Source organism: Phoxinus phoxinus, assembly GCF_949152265.1.
Source record: "Phoxinus phoxinus genome assembly, chromosome: 8".
In the NCBI taxonomy this organism is placed as follows: domain Eukaryota; kingdom Metazoa; phylum Chordata; class Actinopteri; order Cypriniformes; family Leuciscidae; genus Phoxinus; species Phoxinus phoxinus.
In genome coordinates this window covers 1,012,221-1,026,915 of record NC_136883.1, presented here as the reverse complement: position 1 = coordinate 1,026,915, position 14,695 = coordinate 1,012,221, and the positions used below count along the sequence as shown (strand labels likewise).

Below are 14,695 nucleotides of genomic sequence, written 5' to 3'. Positions count from 1 at the left end.
CCAAGTGCAATCATTCTCATCTGGCCCACATACCGCGTGGAATGATGGCACTTGGGCGGTCTGCTCCTGTTTGCCAGATTTGGGCCACAATTAAGCCATAGCAATGCCGCATGTCAGCCGTAAACAAAACAAATGAAGCAGAACTGGGCCACATCTGGCCCAGACACCAAAATTGCTGTGGCCCAGTTCCGGCCCACACTCATCTGGCCCACATACCACGTGGAATGATGGCACTTGGGCTGTCTGCTTCTGTTTGCCAGATTTGGGCCACAATTAAGCCATAGCAATGCCGTATGTCAGCCGTAAACAAAACAAATGAAGCAGAACTGGGCCACATCTGGCCCAGAAACCAAAATTGCTGTGGCCCAGATCCAGCCCACACTTGACACTTTCATCTGGCCCACATATCGCGTGGAATGATGGCACTTGGGCGGTCCGCTCCTGTTTGCCAGATTTGGGCCACAATTAAGCCATAGCAATGCCGCATGTCAGCCGTAAACAAAACAAATGAAGCAGAACTGGGCCACATCTGGCCCAGACGCCAAAATTGCTGTGGCCCAGATCCAGCCCACACTTGACACTTTCCTCTGGCCCACATACCGCGTGGAATGATGGCACTTGGGCGGTCCGCTCCTGTTTGCCAGATTTGGGCCACAATTAAGCCATAGCAATGCCGCATGTCAGCCGTAAACAAAACAAATGAAGCAGAACTGGGCCACATCTGGCCCAGACACCAAAATTGCTGTGGCCCAGTTCCGGCCCACACTTGACACTTTCATCTGGCCCACATACCGCGTGGAATGATGGCACTTGGGCGGTCCGCTCCTGTTTGCCAGATTTGGGCCACAATTAAGCCATAGCAATGCCGCATGTCAGCCATAAACAAAACAAATGAAGCAGAACTGGGCCACATCTGGCCCAGACGGCAAAATTGCTGTGGCCCAGATCCAGCCCACACTTGACACTTTCATCTGGCCCACATATCGCGTGGAATGATGGCACTTGGGCGGTCCGCTCCTGTTTGCCAGATTTGGGCCACAATTAAGCCATAGCAATGCCGCATGTCAGCCGTAAACAAAACAAATGAAGCAGAACTGGGCCACATCTGGCCCAGACACCAAAATTGCTGTGGCCCAGTTCCGGCCCACACTTGACACTTTCATCTGGCCCACATACCGCGTGGAATGATGGCACTTGGGCGGTCCGCTCCTGTTTGCCAGATTTGGGCCACAATTAAGCCATAGCAATGCCGCATGTCAGCCGTAAACAAAACAAATGAAGCAGAACTGGGCCACATCTGGCCCAGACGGCAAAATTGCTGTGGCCCAGATCCAGCCCACACTTGACACTTTCATCTGGCCCACATATCGCGTGGAATGATGGCACTTGGGCGGTCCGCTCCTGTTTGCCAGATTTGGGCCACAATTAAGCCATAGCAATGCCGCATGTCAGCCGTAAACAAAACAAATGAAGCAGAACTGGGCCACATCTGGCCCAGACACCAAAATTGCTGTGGCCCAGTTCCGGCCCACACTTGACACTTTCATCTGGCCCACATACCGCGTGGAATGATGGCACTTGGGCGGTCCGCTCCTGTTTGCCAGATTTGGGCCACAATTAAGCCATAGCAATGCCGCATGTCAGCCGTAAACAAAACAAATGAAGCAGAACTGGGCCACATCTGGCCCAGACGGCAAAATTGCTGTGGCCCAGATCCAGCCCACACTTGACACTTTCATCTGGCCCACATATCGCGTGGAATGATGGCACTTGGGCGGTCCGCTCCTGTTTGCCAGATTTGGGCCACAATTAAGCCATAGCAATGCCGCATGTCAGCCGTAAACAAAACAAATGAAGCAGAACTGGGCCACATCTGGCCCAGACACCAAAATTGCTGTGGCCCAGTTCCGGCCCACACTTGACACTTTCATCTGGCCCACATACCGCGTGGAATGATGGCACTTGGGCGGTCCGCTCCTGTTTGCCAGATTTGGGCCACAATTAAGCCATAGCAATGCCGCATGTCAGCCGTAAACAAAACAAATGAAGCAGAACTGGGCCACATCTGGCCCAGACACCAAAATTGCTGTGGCCCAGATCCGGCCCACACTTGACACTTCACGGGGTATTTGGGCCAGATGGAAGTGTCAAGTGTGGGCCGGATCTGGGCCACAGCAATTTTGGTGTCTGGGCCAGATGTGGCCCAGTTCTGCTTCATTTGTTTTGTTTACGGCTGACATGCGGCATTGCTATGGCTTAATTGTGGCCCAAATCTGGCAAACAGGAGCGGACCGCCCAAGTGCCATCATTCCACGCGGTATGTGGGCCAGATGAAAGTGTCAAGTGTGGGCCGGAACTGGGCCACAGCAATTTTGCTATCTGGGTTTCATGCATTTTGGGTTTGAAACATAAACAACAATGTAATGTATGTAATATTGTATGCTCATAATGTAATAGATGACACTAATGAAATAATTTTTCATAATGTTTCCACCCCAAGTTGACAATTTAACAATATTGGAATATCGCATAACCACCAAACCAACATTCGAGAAGCTGCGATGCGATTGGTCCGCTGGTTAGTCCAGTTATCCAATCACAGCCTCTGCTGAGCTTCTTGTTGCACAGCGAGGGATTTATTCAGTAAATGTGTTTCCATTGCAGTTTATGTGCATGTCTTATCAGATTAAAACTGATCTGCCTCATTTATTATGGGCATTTTTAGCATTTATGCACATCTTGGCATTTCCATCCAGTGTTTTTTAGGCAATATCCCAGAATATCCCAGAATGTACTTTCGAATAGCTGGATGTAAGATAGGTTCTGATTGAGCGTGGTGTGCATCTCGAGGCGAAGGGACTCAGGTGTTCCTCGAAGAACAGCGTCTGTGAGACGCCTGGAGAATGATTGCTCATGACAGCATTTTCTTCCATAAGCTGTAAAATATTAATCTGGAGCCGTGTCGTGTCCCCGCCGGTGTTTCTCTGAGACTCTGTTCCTCTTTCCACAGGACGAGGTCAACCAGATCATGGAGACCAATCTGTGGCTGCGACATGTAAGCTCAGGCATTATTCACACACTTCGCATGGTCAGCGAGTAATTATACACTACAGTTATATTCACTATCTGTGCGCTCGCTGTTCAAACTTATAAAGATGTGAGCTTCTCCTGTAAAGATGAGCTGAGAATGTTTTACCTGTTCAAATATGAATAATGAACAGACCTTTTAATAGATAATAATACCCATGTTAATGGTGCTCAAAAGTTCCATTAAGACACTTTATTGATCCTTCAGATTCAGATTGATAAGCATTTCAGATCAGCAATACGGTGTGTTAGATTTACTAACCGTGCATTAATAGTAAAAACCGGAAATCTGTTTTTTAAAGTCCAAATAATGTTATTAGAATAAATAGGAAAAATAGGCTGCAGTCACTTTAAGAAGTGAGCAGTGATGTCACCAAGTAAAGTTGGCGAGAACTATGATTATGATTAATGATGATTAACCTAAAATTCTAGCATAGTTCCTGACAATAATTTGTTCTGTGTCTTGCTTTAAAACATTGAAGATTGTGTATGATGAAACCGAGTTGATTGGGATTTTATAAAGCGTTGATCTTGAATTTGCTTTGTGTTGATGTGCATCTTAAATATTGCGCTTCAGTTTGAAGATTGGCATAAAAAAGCAGATGATGATGATGTATGTGTAATCATATTTGCGTTTCATTTAGTGCTTGCAGAAAATCATTGTGCTTACATGGATTACATTTACACTGAATATATGTTTTATTTTGGTATGATGTTCAGATATCAAAAAATTGTTGCAATGAATGTCATTAATACATTTTTCAATTATATTATGATTCTAACCACTATTAAATTTTAAATATGCAAATATATTAGTTTAAACTCATTATTATTGCTTTATAAGTTTCTTTATAAGAATTAATTGACAGCTGAAGATGAAGAAGTACGCGTTCTCCAGGACACGATGATCAGAGGATCTCAGTAATGCTGATTCTCTAATTGTCTAATATTTTTAATTAAATGAACACTGGAAATGCTCAACTTAAACAAGACAGCTTAAGATTCATCATTTGTTTATAGAGTGTTTATGCGAAGAGGATTTAAAAAAAAAACTCTGTCCAAGAAAAAACTATACAGCAAAGATGTCCTTCTCTCATGAAGCATCGAGATCTTCTGGAGGTGATCGTGCCGGTCATGAACATTTGAATGGTCAAGATAATCTAATTAAATACATAAATCATTCTCCTGGGTGGAAAGTCGGATCGGTCTATCCTTTTCTTTGTCTTGTATTACTGTATGTCCTTTCTGCAAAGACAGGGTTTCGCTGTTGCTCTGAGACGATCTGGAGAATAACAAATGAGAGGATGGCTTATAGCCATGTCTTTGAAACACACTTAATATCTTAATGTCAAACGCTCCACAGCTGCTCCTCGTGCCAGAACCCAGCGCTCCTCAGCAACACGCGCTGGGGAAACTATATTACTCAGCAAATACTTGGGAAGAATTTAAAATGCATGCTTTCAAATATAAAGCATACTTGTATAGGGTTTTAAATTGCTATTTTACACTATTGCTACTTGTCTTGAAAATAGCCAAGGAACCATCTTCCTGAACATCTATAGTGACGTATTTAGTCTGTGAGTTTGCTGTTACCTTGGAATATTACTTGTTAATCAGCATTATACACTAAACTGGTGCAGATATAATGTTCCCAAATGTTCAAAACGTCCAGTTTTGTAAATGTTTTCAACAAGCTTTTTCTTGGTTATATGAAACATTCCATAGTATCATTCTTCAATCATTATGGGAACGTTACTTTTGAATGTTCTCTGAAACGAACTACATTTAAAAAAAATATTAGATGAAGATCCAACTAAAATGTTTCAGGAACTTGAACCATGAACGATGTATAAATAATCTTTTTGTTCTAACGTTTTGAGAGTATTAAAGACCAGATAACTGTTGTATTGACGTCACTGGAAGAACGTTTGATCATGACTTTGAGAGAACATTTCCTGAGATTGTGTGCATAAAAAAACGCTCTGAACTCTTTCTAATCTCCGCAGATTTGGAATGATTATAAGCTGAGGTGGAATCCCAAGGACTTCGGAGGGGTCGAGTTCATCCGTGTTCCCTCCAAGAAGATTTGGAAGCCTGACATTGTGTTGTACAACAAGTAAGTGTGCCGATCCGTTCTGCGGATATACTGAACCTTTCTGCTCACCATACTGACCTCACCACACTGAACTCACCATACTGAACTCACCACACTGAACTCACCACACTGAACTCACCATACTGAACTCACCATACTGACCTCACCATACTGACCTCACCATACTGACCTCACCATACTGAACCTTTCTGCTCACCATACTGACCTCACCATACTGACCTCACCACACTGACCTCACCATACTGAACTCACCATACTGAACTCACCATACTGACCTCACCATACTGACCTCACCATACTGACCTCACCATACTGAACCTTTCTGCTCACCATACTGACCTCACCATACTGACCTCACCATACTGACCTCACCATACTGAACTCACCATACTGAACTCACCATACTGACCTCACCATACTGACCTCACCATACTGACCTCACCACACTGAACTCACCACACTGAACTCACCATACTGAACTCACCATACTGAACTCACCATACTGACCTCACCATACTGACCTCACCATACTGAACTCACCATACTGACCTCACCATACTGAACTCACCATACTGACCTCACCATACTGACCTCACCATACTGAACTCACCATACTGAACTCACCATACTGACCTCACCATACTGAACTCACCATACTGACCTCACCATACTGAACTCACCATACTGAACTCACCATACTGACCTCACCATACTGACCTCACCACACTGAACTCACCACACTGAACTCACCATACTGAACTCACCATACTGACCTCACCATACTGAACTCACCATACTGAACTCACCATACTGACCTCACCATACTGACCTCACCATACTGACCTCACCATACTGAACTCACCATACTGACCTCACCATACTGACCTCACCATACTGAACTCACCATACTGACCTCACCATACTGACCTCACCATACTGAACTCACCATACTGAACTCACCATACTGACCTCACCATACTGAACTCACCATACTGACCTCACCATACTGACCTCACCATACTGAACTCACCATACTGAACTCACCATACTGAACTCACCATACTGACCTCACCATACTGACCTCACCATACTGACCTCACCATACTGACCTCACCATACTGACCTCACCATACTGAACTCACCACACTGAACTCACCACACTGACCTCACCATACTGAACTCACCATACTGACCTCACCATACTGAACTCACCATACTGACCTCACCATACTGACCTCACCATACTGAACTCACCATACTGAACTCACCATACTGAACTCACCATACTGAACTCACCATACTGACCTCACCACACTGAACTCGCCATACTGACCTCAACATACTGTGTTCACTACTGAACTCACCATCTGAACTCACCATACTGTGTTTACTACTGAACTCACCATACTGAACTCACCATACTGAACTCACCATACTGAACTCACCATACTGACCTCACCATACTGACCTCAACATACTGTGTTCACTACTGAACTCACCATACTGAACTCACCATACTGAACTCACCATACTGAACTCACCATACTGAACTCACCACACTGATCTCACCACACTGAACTCACCATACTGACCTCACCACACTGAACTCACCATACTGACCTCAACATACTGTGTTCACTACTGACCTCACCACACTGAACTCACCATACTGAACTCACCATACTGAACTCACCATACTGAACTCACCATACTGACCTCACCATACTGAACTCACCATACTGACCTCACCATACTGACCTCACCATACTGAACTCACCATACTGACCTCACCACACTGAACTCACCATACTGAACTCACCATACTGACCTCACCATACTGACCTCACCATACTGACCTCACCACACTGAACTCACCATACTGAACTCACCATACTGAACTCACCATACTGACCTCACCACACTGAACTCACCATACTGACCTCACCACACTGAACTCACCATACTGAACTCACCATACTGAACTCACCATACTGAACTCACCATACTGAACTCACCATACTGAACTCACCATACTGAACTCACCATACTGACCTCACCACACTGAACTCACCATACTGACCTCACCACACTGAACTCACCATACTGAACTCACCATACTGACCTCACCATACTGACCTCACCATACTGAACTCACCATACTGACCTCACCATACTGACCTCACCATACTGAACTCACCATACTGACCTCACCACACTGAACTCACCATACTGAACTCACCATACTGACTTCACCATACTGACCTCACCACACTGAACTCACCATACTGAACTCACCATACTGAACTCACCATACTGACCTCACCACACTGAACTCACCATACTGACCTCACCACACTGAACTCACCATACTGAACTCACCATACTGAACTCACCATACTGAACTCACCATACTGAACTCACCATACTGAACTCACCACACTGAACTCACCATACTGACCTCACCACACTGAACTCACCACACTGAACTCACCATACTGACCTCACCATACTGACCTCACCACACTGAACTCACCATACTGAACTCACCATACTGAACTCACCATACTGACCTCACCATACTGAACTCACCATACTGAACTCACCATACTGACCTCACCATACTGACCTCACCATACTGACCTCACCATACTGAACTCACCATACTGAACTCACCATACTGACCTCACCATACTGAACTCACCATACTGAACTCACCATACTGAACTCACCATACTGACCTCACCATACTGACCTCACCATACTGAACTCACCATACTGAACTCACCATACTGAACTCACCATACTGAACTCAATACCATATTATTGCGATACTCCAAGACATGTGGTGACAAAAAACAACTGTTGATTAAAATGCTAAATTTGATATTACATTGTGTGTGTAAATGAAGAGGCTTGAACTTGTGCTGGAAACCCAAAGCAGGACAATAGAGACTCCAGAATAACAATATTCATGATTCTGACGCTGAAAACATAATTATTTTAGACGAATATACTTGCACTCTTTCACTGACTAGATATATTTAAAATAATGTAGGACACTTTATACTGGTAACAAGACATTTGGCATTATCAGGACCCACATATATTCCCCCACTGCATTATTATACATTATATTCAACATTATATATAGTAGTTTAATGTAGTACTGGCACTAAAAACAAACTAAAAATTTTCACAGTTATTTTCATTCTGGGTGAACTATCCACAATACATGTGTTTGCAGTTTTGTATTGCGATATATTGTGACACCCCTCCACCTTCACGATGTGTCTCTGTTTCCCAAACCGCAGTGCAGTGGGAGATTTCCAGGTGGACGATAAAACGAAAGCTCTTCTGCGCTACAACGGAGATGTGACCTGGATCCCTCCGGCCATCTTCAAGAGCTCCTGCAAGATCGACGTCACATACTTCCCGTTCGACTACCAGAACTGCACCATGAAGTTCGGCTCGTGGACCTACGACAAGGCCAAGATCGACCTGGTGCTCATCGGCTCCACTGTCAACCTCAATGACTTCTGGGAAAGCGGAGAGTGGACGATCATCGACGCGCCCGGATACAAGCACGACATCAAGTACAACTGCTGCGAGGAGATCTACACGGACATCACGTACTCGCTGTACATCCGCCGCCTGCCTCTGTTCTACACCATCAACATGATCATTCCCTGCTTGCTCATCTCGTTCCTCACGGTGCTGGTGTTTTACCTTCCCTCGGACTGCGGCGAGAAGATCACGCTGTGTATCTCCGTCCTGCTCTCGCTCACGGTGTTCCTGCTGGTGATCACCGAAACCATCCCGTCCACGTCTCTGGTCATCCCTCTGATCGGAGAGTACCTCCTGTTCACCATGATCTTCGTCACGCTCTCCATCGTGATCACGGTGTTCGTGCTGAACGTGCACTACCGCACGCCCAAGACACACACCATGCCGGGCTGGGTGAGGCGGGTGTTCCTCGGCTTGCTCCCGCGGGTCATGTTCATGACGAGGCCGGGGAAAGACCCGGAGAGACCCGGGAGACCGTGTGATCGCCACGCTCCGGCTTCCCCAGGTGAGAAAAATATATGCCAAGTATACTTGCAGCCAGACTAATTTAGTATACTTCAAGTGTGTTAATGATCAGTTCACTAGTTGTAATGTATGTAATAGTATAGTTATAGTAATAATAGGAATTCGCCTTTGGCTAAGCCACGCCCTAGAATGTAGATTGACCAATCACAGCGCAGCCGAGAACGAGCTCCACAGCGGTCCGACACTTTCTCACGGCGCTCCATTGACTTTAACACCGGCGTCTCGTATGTTTGGTCTCGGCAGGCTATTACCGTCGTAGTTTTATCAGAAATACGGTTAAGCGTTGTGTCTGGGGCGTTTGTAACACAGATACGTGTTTCCCAGAGAGGTTGGAGGGGGGTGTCCGTTTTTTTTCCCTTCCCAAAACCGGTCAAATCCTGACAAGTGTCGTCTTTGGATTAAACTGTGTGGACGTCCTCACAGTCAGCGAAACCCCTCAAGATCAACAACACACTTTTGTGTTTTAACCTTACTGTGAGTTACACTAGTTAGACAGTTTTATGCTGGTTAGGTCATGATTTCGGTTCTCTACACTAATTGTTGATACGCTAGCACACGCTGCTAATAAACACAACTTTATACTCGCGTAGTCCGTTTGCTTTGTAATAACGATTATAGAAGTGAATAGAGACCAGCTCTGCATGAACAGTGTTGCTCCTGATATTGTGAGTCCCAGTCTCCGTCTCCATTAGGATATGATGCGGTGGGTCATGTTTTGACTGTGGCCGTTATGCTTTTGCCTCTATCTGGATCTTGTTGTTGCTTGTGTTTCGCCGGTGTGTCTTGAATAAAGCCTTCGAAAGCACACTGAGCCGCTTCTGCCTACTTCTATCGGACACTTTATTTGCTGCTTTATAAAAGTTTGATCAAAGTTCAGCAGGAAGAGCGTCACAGCATAAGCCATGTTGATACCAAACCAGAGCCCAGATGAAGTTGACGGACGTAGCAACAGTAACTAAGGGGGGCGGGGCTTAGCCAAAGGTGAATTGTAGTGTTGTAATGTAATGGATGTAACTATGATGAAGTGTCTCTGCTACTGACAGTAGGTGACGAATAGTGAAGCCCACAGCAGTAAAGTGCACGTGTCTGTCCGCAGGCTCCGCCACCGCTCCTCGGCTGCTCCTGTGCTCGACGGAGCTCCACAGCCTGGCCGAGGCGTCTGGGTGTCTGCGTGGAGAATGCAGATGTACATGTTGCTGGAATCATCACGGCACCAGTGAAGCGGGAGCCAGTCCCAGTTCCAGCTCCCAGTCCTCGGACGGGTTTCTGTGCGTGTCGACTCTCTCGCCGCGGGTCCGAGAGGCCATCGAGAGCGTCAAGTATATCGCAGAGAACATGAGGCTTCAGAACGAGGCCAAGGAGGTGAGAGCACTGCTGCCGAACTCTAGCCAGGACTGCTGACCTTTAACCTGTAGAGCATCATGGAATTCCATGGAAGTTAAACAAACTTCCCGTCACTCATACCATTTTTTATCGTTTGAGCCACAGGAGCATATGAAATGAGATAATAGTCAGTTTATTGATCTTAGACAAAAAAAAATTTAATCTAAAAGTCTACATGTGTTTTGTGTTGAGTATCATATTTGATGCATCAGGTTTTCTATGGCTCATATAGTCTGATATAGTGAGAATATGGAGGAAAAAACACTTATTTTCTATTCAAAAGTTTACAGTTTTATTCAAAGCCCAAACTGAGCAGCAACATGTGCAGATGCTGATAATCTGACGCTTGACCATCAGTGAGATCTTTATAACAGTTACAGCAGATACTGACATAAAATGCATAATAAATATAAATATCTGCCAGTAAGATGATATTTAAAAGCTCTGTAGTTTTAAAACATATAATGCAATGATTGAGAGATGAACTAATTCCTCAAAAGCCTGATGATCATATTTTAAATACTCATGATTTTTATAAGAAATGATGATGGATAATCAAGTAAGCCTCAGTAGCTTCTGTCCAGTTTAAATATTACTAACAATATCAAAGTTATTCTTACTTTTACAGTGCAGTTTTGGCCGCAGAAAGACACAAGCTGAAGGAGGACGTTTAGTACAATACTAAAATACTTTAGCTTGATAAAAGAGTCTAGAGAATCGATCAGTCGACAGAAGGACTGCATGATGTGTGCGACAGGTCTTCAGAGGCCTTGAGTTTTGATGATCAAATAGACTTTAACGTCCCGCTTGCGACTCTGGTGTCCGCAGGTCCAGGATGACTGGAAGTATGTTGCCATGGTGATCGACCGGATCTTCCTGTGGGTGTTTGTGCTGGTGTGTATTCTGGGAACGGCCGGACTCTTTCTCCAGCCGCTCCTGCTGGCCGAGGACATGTGACGCAGACTTTACATCTCAACATTTTGATAGTCAGAATCTAATTTGAGCAACCCTACCAATGCATTTTTTACATATTTATATCACGCTTGGCTTAGAGCTGAAGGAAAAGACCGTTTGTGGATCTACATCATGGGCTTTAGGAAGGTTTCTCTGCACCCCGTTAGCTTAACAAGGCTAACAACAGTGTCTTAAAACTATAATTCACACAATTGAGTTGTTCATAACACACGTCGTCATTTCTTCTTTTGTGGATCCAGAAATGTTGTATTTTGACAAATTCTCACAGGCCTTTTCCATAGTTCATATAGATGCAAAATACAGAAGCTTGTTTCCAACACAGAATAAAAAATAATTGTGACTTTTTATCTGACAATTCATAATTCTGACAGAATTGTGTTTTTTTGTGTGCTTTGTTTTTTAAGTCAGAATTGCCAGATAAAAAGTCGTATTATTTTTATTGTGGTACTATGTTTCCATACCAAAATGGCAAAAAGGTAGTCTGTAGGCCTACAACTGTAATAGTGCTGTAATAATCATTTTCCTGAAGAAAAGTGATGATGAACGGACTAAAGCTGAAGCTGCTCACGATAATCAGCGGTTTAACTGGAGGACGCTGTGACGGAAGAGAATCGCTCGCTCCGGGCGCAGATTTGTGTCCTTGCGATGAAACGAGCTGTGAAAATTCTGCTTGTTTTCCAGGGGAAAATAACAGCATACAGCATTTTTTTAAATATATTTATTATCCCTTTAAAGTGTATTCAAATAATATGACAACTCGAGATATGGCTGCTGTTTTTTTGTCATGTATGATCATTTTGTTACATTATTTAAAAAAAAATTAATCTAAAAAAAAAAAAAAACAGACAGACAGACTTTTTTTATACTGGACATAGAAAAAAGTCTATTATTTTACGTTCACGGTTACTTTCAGCGCCACCTAGTGGTTACTTTGAGCAAGTCCCAGGGAACTAGTCCATACTGATTAAGTCCGTGAATAAATCTGTTGTAATTCAGTATCTAAAACAATCAATGCTGTCCAATGTTGTTTTCCCAACATGTAATAACTGTCTGTTCACTGTTAATATATGCTTAATGTATAATGTAAAACTTTGATGCACATTTCCAACAATCCTGCAAATAAAAAAACACTGAGAACTATGGAGATTCTTCTGTTCTTCTGTCAACGAGGTTGGCAGGTTGAAAATGATTTATCTTTGTTCTCGTGAGAATTATGCATTTCACACTCATATCTGCCTTTGGCTGCATTGATATCGATGTCATCTTTCTAACGCACTGTACATTACCGTCATACACCTGTATCTGAAGACGTGACTGGAAGTCATGACACAATAATACAACTCAGTTCTTCCTGGAAGTGGCATTTAGGCAGAATGTAAAGCAAACACATCCAAAAAATGAAAGATCATATTCACAACTTAATAGCAACCAGCAGTGTGTTGTATTGAAGTGTATCTTCATTTGCACATCCCTGCTGAGGCCTTTAATTCAAGGGTTTCTCAGTCAAAAAAAGGGGTTATGATCCACCTTCAGGCACGAAACGCAAATGTTCGGCAAGATGAAGATTTACATGGAAACAGCTTTTAACATCAGATGTGAACATTTGCATCAGAACAAGTTTTTCTCTTTTGACTTAACACCGACATCATGCTTGTGATGTAAATGACATTATCTTATGAAGGGCAGTGGAGGGAAGACCATCGGCGCTCTAAGTCATGTCAGATGTTCTTTTAATTAGACATTAAAGTACAAAACCTTATGCGATAATGTTGAAGCTGTTTTCAAGTCTGTGCTCCTGCGCAAGCATAACTAACCGCATAACTTGATTTTACACAAACTCCAAACCCAGTGAACACAACCACAGAAGTGCCACACACATCAAATCCAACTACAGCTTTATGTAACCTGTCCAGATGTTAAGCAAGTCATAGGCAAATTCATTAATTGAAACTAAATAATCATAAACTGTGATATGGAGGAACTACAGGTGCTGGTCATATAATTAGAATATCATCAAAAAGTTGATTTATTTCAAGAATTTGAAATACGCCGCATTCTGCAGTAATTCAGGCAAAGGAGCCGCAACTCAGTGTTGAGTGCTGGACATGCTCACTTCTCATCTTCACACTTCTCCGTTGGCCAGCATTTCTAAAAATCCTTTTTTTTGTATTGGTCTTAATATTCTAATTTTCTGAGATACTGAATTTGGGATTTTCATTAGTTGTCAGGTATAATCATCAAAATTAAAAGAAATAAACATTTGAAATATATCAGTCTGTGTGTAATGAATGAATATAATATACAAGTTTCACTTTTTGAATGGAATTACTGAATTAAATCAACTTTTTAATGATATTCTAATTATATCCTGTATATTGGACTGTAATTTAGTTATTGTGTTAATTATGTAACTTCATATTTAGCCAAATGTATTGCTTGATTCTGATTAAGAAACGCTTCTTCGCTCGAACTGTAAGTGCCTCAAACCACACACTAGTTTACAGAGTCAAGGTTTTTATTTTGGACGCGATGAGATGAGAATGCATGTAGAGCTTTAAGAAAGAACAGTTTTGTGTTCTGATCCTGGATGCTGCCGTTCATGCTTTTCACTTTATGAACTTTATAATAATTCTGCTGACTGAGCAAATCATTTGATAATCAAAATCACAGGTCTGCCTCCGGCTGGAACCGGTCTGATTAAAATTTCACAACATGCTATAAATTATACATCTGTCACACTCCTTCTTGAGATCATGTAACTGCATTAATGAGCTGAACCAATCAGTAGTCAACAATGTATCAATCAGTAAAAAATCAATCAGTAAAAAAGTAGTAAATGCACGTTGTGGATGAACATTAGATGACTGGAACTTTTAAGCATGAACAAACATGGATTTTTGCTTGATTACTATTCTTCAACATTGATGCATAATTCTGGGATGCTGTTAAAAATAGCAAAGCTGAAGATGAAGAAACATGCATTATGATTGTTTTTATATTCTAACTTGCCAACCAGGAGCTCATCTGTACAAGCTCAACATGTTG

The 14,695-nt window shown here is 43.0% G+C and overlaps 1 protein-coding gene across 1 annotated transcript in view; it reads left to right on the top strand.

The window, feature by feature from the left end:
* chrna3 (cholinergic receptor, nicotinic, alpha 3) overlaps positions 1-12,809 on the top strand; it is a 34,143-nt gene extending 21,334 nt beyond the window's left edge. The window contains exons 3-7 of the mRNA XM_079620495.1: positions 3,011-3,055; positions 5,094-5,203; positions 8,515-9,272; positions 10,389-10,654; positions 11,504-12,809. Of these exons, the coding sequence (XP_079476621.1) occupies positions 3,011-3,055; positions 5,094-5,203; positions 8,515-9,272; positions 10,389-10,654; positions 11,504-11,632 (1,308 nt within the window). The 3' untranslated portion in view covers positions 11,633-12,809. The remainder of the gene's footprint in view (positions 1-3,010; positions 3,056-5,093; positions 5,204-8,514; positions 9,273-10,388; positions 10,655-11,503) is intronic.
* Positions 12,810-14,695: the final 1,886 nt, after the last annotated feature.